Source organism: Montipora foliosa, chromosome 3 (genome assembly GCF_036669935.1).
Source record: "Montipora foliosa isolate CH-2021 chromosome 3, ASM3666993v2, whole genome shotgun sequence".
Classification (NCBI taxonomy): Eukaryota; Metazoa; Cnidaria; class Anthozoa; order Scleractinia; family Acroporidae; genus Montipora; species Montipora foliosa.
Genome location: NC_090871.1, coordinates 47,582,844 through 47,601,793, shown reverse-complemented (window position 1 = coordinate 47,601,793; position 18,950 = coordinate 47,582,844). Strand labels below are relative to the sequence as shown.

The following is an 18,950-nucleotide window of genomic DNA, read 5'->3' as shown; positions in this document are numbered from 1 at the left end:
GAATTGAATTAAGAAAAGGAGTTGCAGGCGTATTATTAGAAAGCTTGGTTTTGGTCTTTCTCAGGAACGTAAAAAATTCATAGACGTCAAAAAACAAGTCAAACATCAAGAAAACACGGCCCATGTTCACTCAAAAGAGTTTGTGTGGCATTGTCTTTGGGCTTAACATGGGCTTTGAAGCAATGTTTCCTTTTCCGATCATTTTGAACGAGAGCCGAAGTAAGATGCGATCAGAAAATTAGATGTCATCGGGGAGCGATATTCATCGGTCGATGAGTGAAAAACACGACTATGCACAATTGAAATGGGTTAATTAAAAGGGGTTACGCAACTTCTTTTCTGATAAAATGTGTCAATTTGACACGCTACTTAAGAATACTTGACTTAATTTTTTATATGTTAGACGCGCTGAAAGACTTGGTTGTTTTCCGTCGGTGCACTAATGTGTGTTTACGCCCTTTTAGCCTGGAGGGATTTAGTTTCCACCGTCGAAATGTCTAGCTCTTGCCCTATTTTCGTGTACATTCATAAGACATTGTGACCCTGTGAGTTTCACTGATCCCATGTGGACGACCAACTGGGTGATTTCCATTACTTAAACTCCCTTGCGCTGTGCATTTCTTTTTTAAATGACTTCAAAACCGAGATCGTTTCTTAAACAAGTTGAAACGAACTTCTGCAAGTTCTAGCGAGGTCATCTTTCATTTGCGGATGTATTACATGAAAACAATGGCTCTTATTTCCGACCTAACACAGGTTTTCTGACTTGATATCATGACTCCTAAGTCGCACATGGCATGAATTGTAAAGATGCAGTGAAATTTAATCGGCCTAGTGAGTAAAGCTTCCTTGTTGCTGATTCAATGTTTGGTTTTAAAACGGAACAAGATAAGGTTTTTGTAACCTCGTTCAGTCCTCGTCTCTTTCTTTGAAGCAGCGTAGTTCGAAAGGTTTTAAGAAGAGAAGCCGACTTTGTTATTGCAAGGGGGTGGAAAAGGTATCCGACACTCACGTAACAAAGCCAAAGCCTTGTTTAGTAATAACTAAGTGTTTTGCCAGAATTTTTTCCTTAAAAATAAGACACTCGAATAGACCAATAATTCAGTCCTAAATGAAGGCACCATCTCGAGGCTCTGGGGAATAAATATAAGGATCTGTATGAGGTTATTCCCCAGAGGCTCGTATTGATGCCTTTTGTTTAGGACTGAATTTTAATATATCGAAATTGGGCTATTGGATTCTCTCTCTTTGCTTCTGCTTCATTTGCTGCATTTAGGGCTTATTTAAATTGTCAGTATTCTTGTGACTCAGTAGTGTATGAAAATTAGGTCTGCTTTCAGCAACATAGCGAACATGTTCATTGAATAAACCTTGCACCAGTCCAATGAGACTTGCTTTAAATGAGATATGCGATACCTTGTTTATTTGAAAGTGAGTTTTGGGACACGTAACAGATTTCTCGAAGGCCTTCAGACGCTAATCCAATTTGTATGACTGAAAGTTACTCTCCCCGATACAAGAACACGTCAAAACAACTATTCGCCTGACCGCAGACGATCCTAATTGCTATCAGTTTGGAAACAAACTTACAATGGAATTTGGACACATTAGTACTTTATCTTAAAAAGGGACTCAGTCTTACGGAGACTCGCATGATATAAATTAAAAGGCAAAAGTAAGTGAATTCCTTGTACAGAAAAATTCTGAAAAGGATGCAAAATGTTCCTTGGTCCGCAATCCACAATCTGCGTAAGGCAACTAAACTGATATTCTTGGAAGTTTTCAGATACCTTAAATAAACGTGGCACAACTCCCTTGCTGGCCGACTCTGAGCAATTTACAATTAACAGAATCGATAGTGCGAAGTTCACTCCCGGGGGGTACTGCCATATATGGGCTATATAGGTAGGGTATGATTTTCAAGCAGTTTACTCTAGCATAGGGTATATAAATCAGAGCGTTTGGGTCTAAAATAGGGTATCATTTTTCACGAAACTGACCAGTCGCTTGAAGATTTTATCAAGACTAAGGAAACCAGAAATTCCCGCTCAAAAATATAAAAAAATCGAGTCGGCAAAGTTTTAGTTAACGCAACTCAGCCTCAACAGTGTCGATAAATGGCTATCATAAAACACTTCTGGATATTATTAACTGTCAAGTATCGGTATTTAGACGGAAATCGGTAGGAGTTTACTCTAGTATAGGGTAGCAAAATTCAGCTGAACTAGCTCTGGTATAGGCTAAGGGTTCCAGGGTCCCAGCGGCACATCCCCACCCAGAAATTCCTAAAGTACACCCCCCCCCCCCCCCCCCAAGAGTTCACTCCAATTATGCCGTTTCAATACAACGCAAAAAGCTGTTCTCTAAGTTGTACGACATTAAACATTCATCCTCAGGCTGCTCGTCACTAATGAGCCAGATCCTAGTACTGTTGCTACCAAAAACCTTATCCATATCCTTGTCGCCTCATATCAGGTATAAAACATAAGCTATGTACATATGCTAAGTGTCAAACACAACAAATTTCGGAAACAGAAACATGCTACAACATGTACACTTCTAGATCAAATGCCGCGTTACTTTTTTCCATGATCAAGGGAAAAGAAACCGACTTCGGATAAACCGGCATAATTTTGCATCACTTTCAGGCCCTTTTGATCAGCAAAAATAAACAGAATTAGAAAGATAATAATAAGCAAAACTGCTTTTTTATCAGTACGTTGAGTTTTCAGGGTTCCTGGTTTGAGGAAGCCGGGGGTTATAAATAGAGAGAGACTTAATGTGTTGAATTCAGCAGCAAACTTTACAACTGAATGACAATTTTTCGGGATTTACGATGCCAAAAATGTATCTCCACGTAAGTCAAGCACCTTTTAAAATCTTAAATACTTAAGCCTTTTTGCATACTCTTAACACCAACGGATCAAGATGCTGCGTGTACTCAAAGAGTTGACGCGCACAGAGACAGGGTGGATAAACCGTTACACTTGCTTTCCATCTGCCAGAATTTGTCCCAGCAAAAACTATTTTACGATATCAAAAACAAGGAAAAGACATCTTACTTTTGAGCTGCTAGGCCTTGCTACAACTCTTCCGTGATTTTGGGTTAAGTTCTGTGTCCACGTGATACCAGATGGGCTCTCAGTAGAAGCAACAGTTGCAGTGTGGAAACAAAACAGCACCGGTGTGCCTACGAATATCACGAAGTCAACAACGCCCCAAGATAAGAGAACTGCCATGTGTGCGGTGCTTAACTCGTGGATCCAAGAAGATGCAACTGGTTGAAAACTAGACGCGGTGCGGACAATATATGTGCTTCGCGAGAATACGGGAGGTCTGAGGTATTGAGAAATTTAATCTTGGTATTTCCCTTTATAATTTAAAGGTGAAGGTCGTGTTGATGGTATCGCTTTTTCGAATGCGTTTGTTCATCAATAAAAGGGTTCAGGTTTGAGGAGTTGATTTTCATTTAATTTGCTAATGTCAGGGATGGGGCGTTGAAAGCCGTGAAAGCAAGCTGTTGCACACCTGCGGAAAAGGTCAAAGATCCCGAATTCAACCACTCTATTCTCGTGCTACTTTCGTCAAGAGCTAATTACGTTGCAGGAGGAAGCCACAAAATTGGCTTCAGAAATATCTTGAGCGTGGCAAACAAGGCACGAGTAGGCAGTGAGAACCCTCGTCATCTGTTTTTTTTTTTTACTCCGCCCATCAAATCAACTCTAACGATTCAGTAATTATGTACGTTAGATTCCTAATCGATGGGGAGGGGCTAAAAAATCATTATCTAACCACTGAGTTGTCCAAACTTGGAAGCTGCTGTTGGCATGCAATTTTTAACACTTTTCGCGGCAATCCAAATAAGTTTGGGCCTAAAATTTCGAGCAAATTAAAAAAGGAAAAGACAAACTGGATTTTAAGTTGTAACCTTTCCGCCGAAACGATTTGTCTTTTAATCTCAACAATTTTTTTTTCTCGGAAATCCCTTAACTTATCAGGGAGACTTTCACACGGATCCTTGCGTTCCGGCCTCGTTTATTAATTAAGTAGTGCATAGTGCTAAATGACTGTCTAGAAGATGAGAATGGTACATGTATATTGAACAAAGAGGTGATTTGTCTGAAGGATAAAGCAAACCATCATTCCATCACCCAGTTATCGTGAAATACTTTTTTCGTACCAACAGCAATCCTTATTTTTTGTTGACTCTTGAGACGAAAACTAACATAGTTAACGTTTTTTTATTTACTTGATTCATTTTCAACTTCTTCCTCATACACTACGTAAGAATATCTAAAATTTGCTCAAAGAACGTGTTTCATCTTCTAGCCGGCTACACGTAGTCTACTAATTCGGGAATGTACAAAAGGTGGATTGTTGTGTTAGACCAACTCACACGGTCAGAGGCTATGGTTTGCATTAATATAGTTTTAGCCACTGCAAATTAAATTCTATAGAAGCCAGGTGGACAATATCACACTAGCGAGGGGGGAGACAAGAAAATTGTTTAGTTAACGCCTTTAACAACCTGGGGGTCCACTTTTTGCGACCTCGTGCGATTCCCATTTCATTTCATGACGCTTATCGGTGGTATTATTTTACTTTATCTATGGTGAGAATAAACTTCTGAAGCAATTATAATGCACATACAAATACAAGACTTACCGTAGTTAATAAGTTTCGATTTCGACGTGTTCCCTGCAGTTTCTTGCCGCAAGATGCTTTGTTAGCCAAATCCAACAATAGAAGCAATACACAAGCACTTACTACTCGCATTTTCCTTTGCAACAACTACGAGACCTAACAGGTTGAAAACAAGAGTTCATCAGCGTTGCAGCGTTAATTTATTAGTTTTTTCCGCTCGGTCGACAAACCCGTTTTTACGCCTCTTGTGGCACGCGTTCAGACTAACCTAAAAAAAAAGCATGGAAGTTATACAAACCTTCTGTTATAATATTCTTGATTAATTAAAGCTTTCAGTGGTTTCTTCTGCAGACAGCAGATTTTTACAATAACAAAGACCCGTTTATAGCGAAGCACTCAAGACCAGTTGCAAATATGACCCGTCGTAATGTTAACACCCTCAAGATTAATGACTGCAAATGGATACAAATGACCTTCTGACAGGGAAACACGGGCATTTATACACCGGCTGACCCGAAAATTTGCACCATCAACCGTGGAACCCGTGGATAAATGGCCAATGAAATGCGTACAAGTCAGAAAATGTCATTCACCAAACAGGTTATCCACAATGCCACGAATAATCTTGAAGATTCGATGAAAGACAAAACGAGAATGACTGTGTTGCGGCTCCTTTGCTATTGTACGCGGTGTTTTTGCTGTAGGAAATACCTGAGGACGCAAGAATTTTCCCTGTCAAGTATTCTTTGTTCAAACTCAGCTGTCTGGGATTTTTCTCTCAGAAATCAATGGCTCGAAATTGTTTCCGGGTGAACTGCTATAATCACTATTCTTACGGTAATTGTCCATGATTCCTCTAGTTTTCAACGGCAAATAAATCATCTGTTACGGCGATACTGTGTAACTATTTGAAAACGCTCCCACGTTAAACCATTTAAGATTTCTACGATGCCATTAACAAAGAAAACAATTATTTCGAGCGTCCAAATTTCCGACATATTCAAGAGGTTTGATCGGAGACCGCCATCCATATTGCATGTCTGTCTCTTTTAGTGATCCACGAAAATTGCGAATTCCATGCTTCGCTCTCAAGTTTGGTCGACCACAAACAATTTGATCGTAATTTAAGTTGTATTTTCACGCCAATTTAATTGGCGTAATATAAGGTGTTTTGTACAAATAAGAGATCGTGTAAATTCTTTAAACAGGAAAGACTTAAACTGCGCAAAACGTTAAAATAAAGGCGGAGTTGAAAGTTGCGACGAGGGACGTGAGTCCTCGACGGAACTGATGGTATACGGTCTTCTATGTCTCACTGAGCTTCTTTTTTTTTGCGGGAATATTTTGAAATTATCATCCACTTATCTGTCGCAGTAATTCGTTTAGCGGATATCCTCGAAGTTACTAAATTAAAGCAGACCCCTTACGCCAACTTCTTGCATTTTCTTTAAGTGTTCGTGTGATTTTTTAATTAATCTCCGGGAGAGCGCCATTCTAAAATGTAATCGTAGAGTTTGTGAGCTTATTTGATTCCTCAAGAATCGCATTAGTCATTTAATCATCTAATTTAAATTTGCCAAAGCTTTGTAAGGATGAGAGTTAATAGTCTCGACTAACAGTGTTGTTTTAGAGGTTTAGAACTGGAAGATAACGTGTAGCGATGCGGCATCCCCTCGTGACGAACTCGGAAAAGTAACCTCGGTGTTTTTTTTGATAATAAACTTCATTAAAGTGTCAACTGTAATTATCCCTGGGGTACTAATTGGCGACACTGTACAGAAGTGAAATCAAGTCAATTTATATCAAATCGACGGTTGGTTCTTGAGGAGAGGGAAAAACCAGAGTACCCAGTCGGAGAAAAACCTCTCCCCCAGAGCAGAGTAGAGAGGCAACAAATTCAACCCACATGAGACGCCAAATCTGCAGGGAGTCGAACGCGGACCACATCATTAGTGGGAGGCGAGTACTCTCACCGCTGCACCGTCCCATCCCTGCATCATCAAAACACATTATAGGCGTTCGCGTTTGATTCCAGATATTGTTACAGACAATAGACAAAGAATGATAGTTCCTTTTTTTTTTCCAGATATTGTTACAGACAATAGACAAAGAATGATAGTTCTTTTTATTTTTCTTCAATTTGGTGATAGTTTACCTCAACGTAGATATATATATATAGATATATGGAAGGCCAGCCGCCCATTCATTTCTTAGTTTTATTGAAACTCCGAGGGGAAAATGTAACCCAACGCATTAGCCTTAGCCAAGCTTTAGAGCTTATAGATTCTGCACACCATTTATCTCGAAAAATAATTGTAAGCCTATGCTAACGCATTTTAGACCGCTCAATAATGATTTCCTGCAATCGTGTTATTTATCCTTAAGTACAAACACAACTTAAAGCAACAGTGACAGTCCATTACCGAGTGTGATGTAAGCGTATACTAACGCATTTTAGACTCAATACTGATTTCCTGCAATCGTGTTATTTATCGTTTAGTACAAACACAACTTAAAGCAACAGAGACACTCCATCAAAAAAGTTCCCCTGCATCTGTTAGTTCTTGTAGTGCACATAGATAGATAAATAGATAGATAACTAATGGATAAATAAAAAAAGTGTTTGCACTCTGGCGTATAATTCGGGCAGTGGCAAACGAAAAGTCTACAATCACCAACTACTTACCAAAAGAAGGAGAGCAGTAACCAAGAAGTGACGGTCAAAAATTAATCAATTTCCGTTAATTCTGTCGTAGAATTTACCATGCATTCACTATAAAAGTGCACTAGAAATGAGCCGATTATGCTTGAGTGGGTTGTTGCGCAGAAATCCTTAGCTGAGTTTCAATGCGACAAGATAGAAGCTCTACTTATAACTGTTTTCATTTAAAGGAATTCTCGAATGAACATCCAGAAATAAAGACACCTTTCTCATCATTATGTGGCTCAAATAAGAGTGGCTTATGGCCTAAATGGCTTATGTCTGATCAATGTCTGGACTTCCGTTAGAAAACATCCCATATCATTTCATCCACGTTAAACATACCACTTGCTTAACTAAACGAGTAAACAAAACAGTTAAACTCTTAACCAAAATTTTTGCGACTCGATATTTTTTTTGTTGCCTTCCGTCCTATGGATCGACGGCAGGAGAAGCGAACACTGGGAAGTTTACTGAGAAGCGCTGATCCAAGGTCCGAAATTGGCTGATTTAATTTGGATCAAATCTCCTTACTTGGAAATATAAAACAGGTAATTCTGTGTGGGCTTAATTGACTCTCTGAAAGCCCTTGTTTTTATTTGCAATAAAAAAATTACTAGACTAGTTTATCAGTACTTAAATGTTAATACGCTAAATAAGAACCCCTCCCCGAGAGTTATTATCTTCTTTGAGCAGATTCATTTTAAAAAGGTAAAAACAATATTTTCCTCTGTTTCCAAAGAAAAAAAAAAAGAAAAATAGTTTTGCTTTGAATTTAGGGAGAAGCGTTGGAGTTTTATAACCGTTTTCCCTTCCCGGTCTTGGTATCGACATTATCAGTCGGTCGAATATTTCGACTTCTCTCCCCTATCCGAGCGATTCACTTGTTTCTCTCCTCTAGAAACAAAGCCGGCAAAGCAACAAATTTGCGCTCAATACTGCTTAGTAGTTTATTTTCGGTGCTATACTTTATTTTACTCCTCAGTTCAAACAAGGGGTTTCCCAAGTACACAAAGTTTCATTTACAATCTTTGGGTTTTGCCTGATATATTGCGTCAGATCAAGATGATCCACGTCTATTTTGCGCCGGTCAGCTGGCAAAAAGATCGTAGTGGTAGAGAAAAACAAAACGAACTGCGGTGTGGATTATGTAACAAAAGCATCATGAAAAAAGAATTAAATTAAAGCCAACGGGCTTTTGTGAAAGAGAATCATGTATCAAATCACTCTGATATTGAAGACATGTTGAATCGCGCGGAGTGAAAAATGTGTTGTCTGTGTTTAAGGTTTATCTGTAGAACCCCTTGTTAGCAAGGCGACAGTCTTTCTTCCTGTTTGTCTGGCTGATATTTATCTTATCTCTCAAATAAATACTGTTGTTAGTTCTAAGAGCTCGAAATACAACTTGATTGGCAAGCCAGTAAATTCCACTTCCGAAGATGAAGAGCAAAACGTTCATCTGATTTACCTCAATTGAAACACGACCCAACGTGACGATTAATCTGGCAGTTAATAGTGCTTTGGAGAAACGTTCGTCGACTTTAAGGAGTATGTGTGCGGTGTGTAAGATGGAAGTCGTTGTTTCTTTCTTCAATAGAAGGTTGGCCTTGACAATTGGACCTTTTCGTATTCGAGCTTTGCCGCCTTAAATCAGTCTATTTATGTTGAAGGGTGACCCTACAATATTCCTTCTCGCGCGTTTGAAGCATTCAGAGGCCAAATTCAATTCCGTTTCGGTAGAGATCGTGTTTGCCCCAACAATTCTTCACAGTGGTCAACGGCACAAGAATTAACGTTCGTGAAATTGTACACCAATCCCGGCTTCATCTCTTATAAGAACTGATTCTAATAATATCTTTGACGGGGACTTTATTTTTTTTAATTCTACGCAGTTTTTTTTTTTTGTCTTTAAAATCTTGCGATATCTATCGCAAAAATAACTCACATAATCTCGGAGTGTTTAAAATGATTGTTTACCGGCTCCTTGCGATCGCGAAGGGCGATCGGCCATCAATGTCAGTGGAACCGAACTTATGGAACCGAACTTAACTCATAGCGATAGGCAGCTTTCCGTTTTGAGCGGAACTACAGACGGCACAAAAGATTGCTCAGTTTGGATTAAAATCCCTCGGAATTATGCTTTTGAATGTGTTTTAAGTTATTGTCAACTGCAGTGAGCGCCGTTGAATGACAATGTAGTGGTCGCAGCCATAAATCTAGAATTGTGACTTCCCAAAGAATGCAAAGTCAGTTGATTTCAAAAATCAATTTTTAAATCATATGATCAATCTATTGTAGAACTTGCAGCCTGGCCTGAGATTACTACCATAGCACTCTTTAGAAACGAGTGATGGTGTCCCAAGCCGGAAGTCGAAAATAACAAACCTGGAGTTGACATCTTTCTTTTGGTGCGTCCAACTCGATGATATCAAACTTAAGTTGCAAAAGAGGTTAAACCAAGATATATTTTAAAAGTCTTGAGAGATACTCCTTCAACAAGCGAAAGAGACGTTCGGGTGTTCATTACGTGTCATCTGTCGCGAAGGCTCCTAGATTCCTCTAGTGACAACTACATTTCCTCAGTAGTTTCAATACACTCTTCGTTTTAACTCAGAGCCAGTATAAGTATATTGGTCACGGTATAATCACAACATTATACGTTAACCTCATTTTCTTCTATTATTTTTACGCCCTTTGTACATAATGATCTCCTGATCAGTTTTATTTCTTGATTTTGTAGCCAGACACTAAACCTCAATCAGTTATATTAGCCTCTGATGTCCGAGGTTAGATTCAATAAAGGACTTAGGAAGTTTAGTTAAGCATGTTTAAGTAGGTTAACGGGCGGATTAAATCCGTCTTCTCTTCGGGTCGGCGCTCTCAGTTTCCCTTCAAACCCCGATCAAGCTAACCTGAGATAAATAAGTTTTCAAACTCATCGGGATAACAAACCTAAAACGAAGGGGTATGAAGAATGAAACAAGGCGTAGTACGTGTTTCTCCATTTCCCAAAGAGGAGCTGCCACGTTTCTTGTTAATTTGCCCGCGTTACTTGGACAAGCAAAGGAATGCTCCCAGTTTCGACAGAGGAGAACTCTGAGTGGAAATTGACTTAAGAGTTTAGGCTATAAATCAATGCTATCCACTGAATCTGATTAAGACCCTCCCACGGCTGCACTAAAGATCTCTCTTATTCTGCCTTGAATTTCAGCCAGAAAATGGTAAATACCTGGGGAAGAAATTACGATCAGAACACTTGCGCTAAGTTATGCGTTTCACGGCTTGCTCAATGGAATGGATGCTGTCTTCATGCATCATTTATTTATTTATTTATTTATACATAGCTGAGGAGATCCCCTTGAGGTGTTTCAGTTCTGCGGTATCTTCAGTTGTTTCAATGTACTTGAATAAATCTCCTATAAGTGCTTCCGTAACTCGACATTCCATCATTTGCTTCCCAAAGTACAACAGCAGCTACAGTAAGCGGCACTTGATAACAAGAACTCGAACCAGCGCTTTGTCAACTCCCGCTTAAGCTTTTGCGGCAATGATCGCGCGGCAATGAAGTCGAAAAACACGGGACATGGAACACTTATCCTTGCTTTCTTGCAGCCCTTTTTTTAAGCACGACAAACATTCGCTCAAGCAACTGTACTGACAAACTCGATCTTCCCAAACCGTGGCAACCGCCTAACTGATCGATTCGACCCCAGCGACATGTTGGGCGTAACAGTGAGGCTATTAACAGCAACAACGACAGTATTGAATCCAGCTGTTTCTTAAAATGTTACTTATCTTTGACCAAGTACCGTAAAACTGTATGAAAATTATTGCAGTCCTCGTATTCCCTATATCTTTTGCGTTAGTATTCGACTTTATTGCTTTAATTTACATGTTATGTGCCTTCGACTCATCTCAGTTTAATTTGTAATTAGCTGAGATTCCTTAATTATCCCTGGTATACAAGCTCCTTACAGACCTTTATACTTGATTCACGTTATAGGGTTGTGTGCAGAGCATGCAATCGCATAATCCTGTTCGCGTTTAATTCCTCAAGTTTTCTTGCAGATTCTACAGAATTTACTTCATGCCTCGTCATAGTAACGCCCTCCATATTAGCAGCAGGGAATTCATTATCCTTTGGACGGTAGTACAAGAAACCCGCCAAAGCGCCTCTGTATGAAACGTGCCGACCAGAAACTGAGGACGTATTTTGTAACGTCACGTTGTGAAAAAATGCGAACGATAATCCCATCGAGTGTGCAACTCAACCACAGCGGGTGATCAACACCTGCATTCGAGTTCACTCACGTAATGATAGCCAAACAACTGCTCGCCTTATGTTTGAAGCTTTTTGAGGAAGACTTTAATTCACGATTCCAGTCTTAAAAAAACAAAGTTTAACCTATTTGGACAAAAACAGCAGAGAACTAGGAATGTATATGATGGCTGACAGAACAGTTTCAAATCAGGTTTTTTTTTAAGTAATTAGTTGAATTAGTGCCAGAAAATTAATGACAAGGAGCGGTACCTTAATTTGTAAGAAGAGTGAAAAAATGTCAACTGATCGGTCTTTTCGTGGTGCCGAAAAAAAATAAAACCTGGATCAACCTGGAACAACTTGTTGTTCGGAGCGGTACCATAAAACAGGAAGTGTCAGGCTATTTAAGATTTTACTCCGAAAAATAATAATAATAATAATAATAATAATAATAATAATAATAATAGTACCTGTAGTGATAGGAACCCTTGGAAGTGTCACCAAAGGATTTGATAGGTAGATTGGAATTCAATGTTGGAGTAATGCAAAAAACTGCAAGTATATTAAGGAAACTGTTGGAAATGTGAAGAAGAGATAATTCTGTTAGCCTTTGGTCATTTGTTATGAGTCGCCTAACAGAATAAAAGACAGCAATGACAACAGCCAGAACATGATGTTGAAACTTAATAATAATAATAATAATAATAATTTAAGTGCCGAAGGCGGCATTGCTTGAGACTACAGACATTTTGAGAAAAGTTCTTGAGGCCTAATGCCTCATGGATGATTGTGGTAGATTGCCCTCAAATTGAGTAATAGGGGGTTTCAGCAACGACGATGGCAAAGGAAATGAGAACGTCGTCATTAAATGTGAATTCGCGTTTTTGTAATCGCTTCGCGACTATTCCAAGTATATTAACGTGACAAAGTTGTGGCAAACTCTGATTGTGGCGTGTCCTATGATTTTCGAACATCTAAAAAATGGTATAATTGCCCATTTTCGGGAGCCTTTTTTCTGGCTGAAATTTTCGAAAAGGTAAGTTTCGATGTCTATAGTTTTCGGATCACTAGCCTATCAGGTAGGAAATCCGAACAGATGAAAAATTTTTAGGGGATAAAAATATGCCTATATCTGCCGTTTAAAAACTAAAATACGTTTAACAATGCTATGTTTAAGTGGGTTTGAACTATATTCTCGTTGGGTGCCCCTGAAAGCCGATGACACGCGGTTTAACATCCTGAAACATTTGTACAAATATTGAATAATGTTGCACAGACGTGTTGAACGGAATAGAGATGATCTCTATTTGCGTTCAGCATCGTTCAACATGCAACGTTCAATGTGTTGAATTTTATATTTCAACATTCGACATGGCATGACACACTGTTCAACGTTTGTTGCACAAAAGATGCAACTTAACATTTGTTGATCAACAGATGTTGAACCGTGTGTCAGCGGCTTAAGAATCTCAACTGGCAGGTCAGAGGCAAACTAGTCGGCTAATGGGAAGTTGAACCAGGGACTACGGGAATCAAATTCAAGGAGCAGTCAGAAGGGATCTTGAACGTATAATCTGTGGATCTCAAGGCAAGCGCCCTCAACACTGGGTCACACTGCCTTTCAACTATGTGATATGAACGGATCAAATTCTCTTAGCTGATGAAAACACTCCTTTCAACAGCCTTTTCCTCTTCATACTTAGAAATGTCAATTTATAGCTTTGAATTGAATTTGCTCGTTTGATGTCAGTGCATAAGTAAGCTGTAAAATGTGTCCTTTATATCAGAAGTTCTAGTCGAGAAGTGTCAGATTTAATGAAACTGTTGCTGTGCAAGTACAAGGACCCAGTACAAGGACCCTGGTCAGAGTTTTTCTCTGTCCTTGTGTGGGCCCATTTCCATCAGTAGGGCTAACGCTCACATGGTTCATATGGGATAGAAATCTAGCACTTCACATTACACTCTATTCAGTTAACTCTGAAACTGTGCAAGTTTGCTAAATATGGAAGGGTACTTTAAAGAAAAAGAAACTCGCAACTTTTCCTTGAAATAACTTAATCAATATTGAGATGATCTCGGCCGCTTCACTGGCGCCACATCTTCAAGTTGATTGGATTCAATCCCATGCAGTAGAGTAAAATCCTGTATTTTCTTTCGACAAGTTGATCGTTCTCAGAATATATCCAATAACAAACTGGACTCAGCCTCCAGGTAACGACTGCCACACCCTTTTCGCCACGTGGCATGATGCTTTTTAAAGTAACTGAGAAATGTACATGTTTTCACGTTCATGTCTAACTGCAAGATATTTATAACTGATGACCTTCACTGCCGGAAATGTGGACACAGCGGGCACTCAAATAATTTTAATTTAACAAGGAAGCATGCCACCATATCCTGCAGGATGCAGGGCAAGTGACCCTATATTGTTTTTGAAAATTGTAAGAAAGACCACCCGAGAGGATTTGCACAGTATACTTGCAACTGTAAGAGTCACGATTAGCCAGAACAGCGTTTTTATTCCAAAATTGATTGATTTTATATTCCTTATGGAATTTTCTTTTGGTTATAAGCTTCCCTGTTTCCTGATGACATCCGAGACAAAATCTTCTATCGATCAATTTTTTGTCAAACCTCTACCCCTATCACATCTTGGCTTACAAGAGTCAAAAATGCTAAAAATCGAAGGGTCATCAAAGGATCGTTGTCAAGATAACCGACTTTGAAGATATCTATGAACTGAAGCTTTTGAAAGGCTTCCAGCTCTTATCTGTCATAAATTTACGTTAAAAGGAGTGAAGAAAGTTTTCCTTAAAGTAACGAAAATTGCTTCCTTCGAGGCCAGCATCGTATAAAGCGCAAAATAGAAGCTGACAACCCGAGCTATTTTCATGCAGTTAGCTATCGAAATATTTTCCTTGCCCTGTACAGAGGAGTTTCCGCCTCCAGCATAGGATGAAACCTGTTTTGTTTCCCTGTGGTGTGCACGAGGTCGTAGACTACAGCTTCACAAAGCCAGTGTACATCACTTTTAGTCAACTTTAATTTTACTGAGAGCATTCTTTTGCATGGAAGGACAAAAGTGGGAAGCACAAATACGATACTGCTGATAACAAATTAAAATTTTAAAAAGGAAGAAAGAAACAAACAAACCCTGTGGCAATCAAATAAAAATGATCCGATTTTAAAAACACATATAATTCGAGAGAAAACATGGCCATCATTTACCACTTAAGAGCTCAGTAAATGCCGTTGAAACTCAATTAGTTTAGCGAGAGGGACAGCTACCAAATGCATTGCGTTCCCAGACACAATGCATTTGATAACGTTCTTATTGAGTGGTCAATATTTGACATTTCGATACTTATCGAACGTACATATTTCCTCAATTCAATTAGCCTTTCGTCGTACCGAATGGCTAGCTGTAAGACCGCAGAAATTTAGGGCGAACACCTCGCCAAAGTTTTAGTGTACTTTGCACGTCTTCGATAACTGTCTCTGTTTATAATTTGGTTACGATCCCATCGACACGCGACATTTAAAGAATTATTTATGGAAGTCAAGTAGACTTCACACGTCCGGGTACTGGGAAACAACAGCTTGGGGGTAGGTGACAAGCTTTATTTGCAAGTAAATATTTTCTCTGGCAATTATACAATAAAGCTAGTTTTAGAAATGAAAATACTTGAAATAAACTACAACATTAAAAAAATGCCCTATAAAACTTCTCGGATTCAAATTCTCTCCTAACGTCAATATCGACACCAATGAACTCTCGCACAGCCCTCCGGGCTGTTCACAAAAAAACTGTTGGCTACTGAGCTCGTACTACCGTTACCCCATCGGAGAACTTTTTCGCTTCCTTAGTGTGATCCCATCCTTTCAGCACAAGATTTAGAGCGGTTTTCAATTGATTGTCGAAACTAACGTTAGCGAATTGCATTGTTTTTGCATTACTTCACTCAGTGATTGGTTCAAAGTTTTCGCGCCATTTTCTCAACCAATCAGAAGTGAAACCCAAACCATTCGTGGCTTGCACGTGCATATTTTCCCGCGCTGTGTCGGCTTCGTGTAATTTCTTCGAGTTTTGATTGGTTTACTGGATTGTCTCCGTCCTTTTTGATTGGCCAAAGTAATTAATTTGGTTTGGTTTTACGACACTCAATTGAAACTCGCTCTATAAAGCTAAAGTGAACTTCACTAATTTCCTCAGAACTGGCATATCGGCAATGACCCTGCCACCTTGCGGAGCGAAAATCTAGTTTTCCAAACTGTATGTAACAAGTTGCATTACAAATGTGTAAGGAAACTAAGTGTAAATACCGTGTATAACTAAATTGTACTGTTCGTGTAATCTGCGACGGACGTTGTAAATGTTCTAAAATAGATTGCTTTAATTTTTGTCAGTTGTATTACGCTCATGTAATGCACTATTTTACGTAAATAGTCATTACCATGTAAAGATTTGATTGTGTAACACAAATTAGCTCCTATAGAACCTATTACAATGTTAAGATAAGTCCTGTTGGGTGGGGTTACAGAATTGTCAACTCCGTTTCGGCATACTGTACCTGATCGAATCGAAACAGCTGACTGATGCTGAAAACTTCGCTAATTTTGTCACTGACAAATGACTGATTGCGTAACCTTTAAAGCAATTAAATCGTAGTTAAGTACGTTACAGACTGCAAAGTGACGATAAACTAGTGTATCTAACAGATAGTAATGCTGCGGAGTGTTATGTTTTTACTGATTCGTGTAAACTTTTTTTTTAAATAAGAATATTTTTTTCCGGTCTAGGCTGAATTCACATTCTTCATGATTTTTCTGTCCACCTTAGGCTGAAAATATTCTTGTATAATTGTTAAATGACATTTCCGTTTTAGAATGTATTAGGGTATCAATTACAAGTGTTCGGTGTCTAGATCTATATTGCGTTACACTGTGAACGTACTCCATCGCTTTCCGTTGCAGTGATGTCAAGATGTCACGTCAGACGATACTTGGCCGTTTTGGCTTTCAAAAATACATTTCTCGCAGAAACACCAAGACGGAAACGAAAATCCCGATTTTGTTTCAACAACGTTTAAAAAAAGAAATAATTTTATACGGTTAAGTTAAAAACATAAAATTGTAGTGTATTCACAGATTTTCAACACAAGATTATATCGTTATTTCAGCCTCGGGTTTATTCTTAAATTTTCGCAAATCTCAGCAGTTTCGATATTCTTATAAAATGTATTCTTGTTTAAAAAAAAAGGAAGCATTCGTAAGTAAAGCAACAGTGCATAGAAGTAAGACACAAGGTATTTTTCCTTGTGGCAGTCGAACTGTGAAGTAAAGCGATAAGATTGAATGCACTGGAGACGAAGTCATTCTTACCTGGGATGTTTAGAATTTCCATGGATTTTGGCGATTATTTGGTAAAATTGTGAAAATGGGTGTAAGAAAGCGTGGACGTTGACTATTATGTTTCTGAACACTGAAACATTTAGTGGCAAAACTCCGCGCAATAACATTTCTGGAATTGTTGTGAGTTTTCACTCTTACATCACGGATATGTTGTTTCATCGAATATTTACGGGACCTCGTGCTCAGGCTATCTCCGGAGAGTTTGATGGCGTTCGGCTCAACTGCAATGCATTCTGGTAAAAGCTGGTGAATGGTACAGCGCATTCCGGCTAATTATGATGCATTTTGGGAAAAAGTGCTGAATTCGATAATTCGTTCTACCAGTGAGCGATTTGTCTCTGATGTCTATCTGATTTGGTATGTCTATGAGTGGGAATATTCGTTTCTGTTAAATTGGCAGGACAGTGGCGAGCTTGTTCTCAGGAGAAATGAACGGGCGGCGAAAAAGTGCCCTGGGAACGGGACTTGACTTCTAGAACCAAGGAGAGCAGTTGCCTCCCACTAATGGGGACATGACTTGTATCGCGGTGGTATTCGATTCTGCTTCGAGGGTTTTCCTCATAATTCTCTGGTTTTCAAAAAGCTAAAAGTCAGCTGGTCAGAAAGTCAGAAAGCTAGAAAAAATTTGAAAAACAGTTGAGACTTAAAAAGTTCAGAAAAAGATCTTACTAGCATTTACATGAAACGACGACTCTCAAAAGAAAAAAACATATGGTGGAAACTTGACCCGAGATTCGAATTGTTGATAAATACGAAACAAAAGGAGCTATTCTTATATCCAAATCCCGGTGCTTCAACGAAGGGTGGGGAAAAAGTCAATTACTTCCTTGATTTAGAAAAAAGACTGTAAACAAGGAACGCCTCTGCAGATCAAAGTAAATGAGAAAGATTTTGTTGTCACGGACAAAGATTTTACTGAAGCGAATGCGCGTCTGTTATGAAAGCCTTTATAATAGCATCTAAAGTAAGTTAGCATTGCCTCACGGAAGACTTTCTTTTCAAACAAGCGAATCAAAAAACGGTTGAGCACCGAAGAAGAAGAGTAATGTTTGGAGACGCTAAAATCTATGTCTTTGGATATAACACCAGGAACCGATGGCCTTCCGAAGTTTGAATTTATAACTATAAGGTTTCTGGAATGATGTGGCTGATGTTCTTATAAACGTTCTCAGTTACTCATATGAGAAGAGAAAGCCCTCGGTTTCGCAAAGACGAGGTGTAAAACTTATACCAAAAACATATCGCAAAGCCTTAGACTACTTGGATCAGCTTAGTAAAAAACTGGCGACCGCTAACGCTCTTACATTGCGGTTACAAGATTGCTACTAAAGCTATAGCAAAACAAATTAAAATTAATCTCAAGAGATCAGACAGGTTTTATCATCATGTGAAAGACAGATTTATTACAGAAAATATTCTATTGATTAACGGCAGCACTTATAGTTTTTTCTGGATTTAGAAAGCCTTCGACACTCCAGACTGGTCCTTTCTTCGTGAGACCTTGAAGTATGTTGTCTTCGGTCCACAGTTATCAAATTGGATTAACGTTTTCCACTTCGCCGTAGAAAGCTGTATTTTAAACAATGGATGGACTAATAACTTCTTCAAACTTAGTCGAGTTGGGAAGGGAGGAAAAGTCGTGGGGGGGGTGGGGGGGAAGGTTCGACAGTGGTTGAAATAATAACAGAAGCCTTTGCAGAAACAAGAAAATCAGGGACATATTTATAAACAATAATGAAGCTAAGCTCAGTCTCTAATTATAGTCTTGAAATCCAATTAGTATATATATATTATAGGATTATGAAGAAATCAATTAAAGAGCTTACTGACTGATTGCAGTTTTTTTCAAATTCCTTTGAAACGAAAAAGATGATAAAAAAGTTTCACTTTTAATTTCAAATTCTTTCATCGACGGGCTACTTTGCTGAATAC

At 38.8% G+C, this 18,950-nt stretch overlaps 1 protein-coding gene across 4 annotated transcripts in view; it reads right to left on the bottom strand.

Moving 5' to 3' along the window:
- Positions 1–7,568, bottom strand: part of LOC137994921 (adipolin-like) — an 18,951-nt gene extending 11,383 nt beyond the window's left edge. The window contains exons 1-2 of one of the 4 annotated variants that reach the window (XM_068840497.1): positions 7,331–7,568; positions 4,666–4,800 (exon numbers count right to left, since the gene is read on the bottom strand). In XM_068840497.1, the coding sequence (XP_068696598.1) occupies positions 4,666–4,776 (111 nt within the window). In that variant the 5' untranslated portion in view covers positions 4,777–4,800; positions 7,331–7,568. Of the gene's footprint in view, positions 1–3,062; positions 3,333–4,665; positions 4,801–4,942; positions 5,111–5,355; positions 5,467–7,330 lie in introns of those variants that run through there. The other 3 variants (XM_068840498.1, XM_068840496.1, XM_068840495.1) reach the window with 3 other exon arrangements.
- Positions 7,569–18,950: the final 11,382 nt, after the last annotated feature.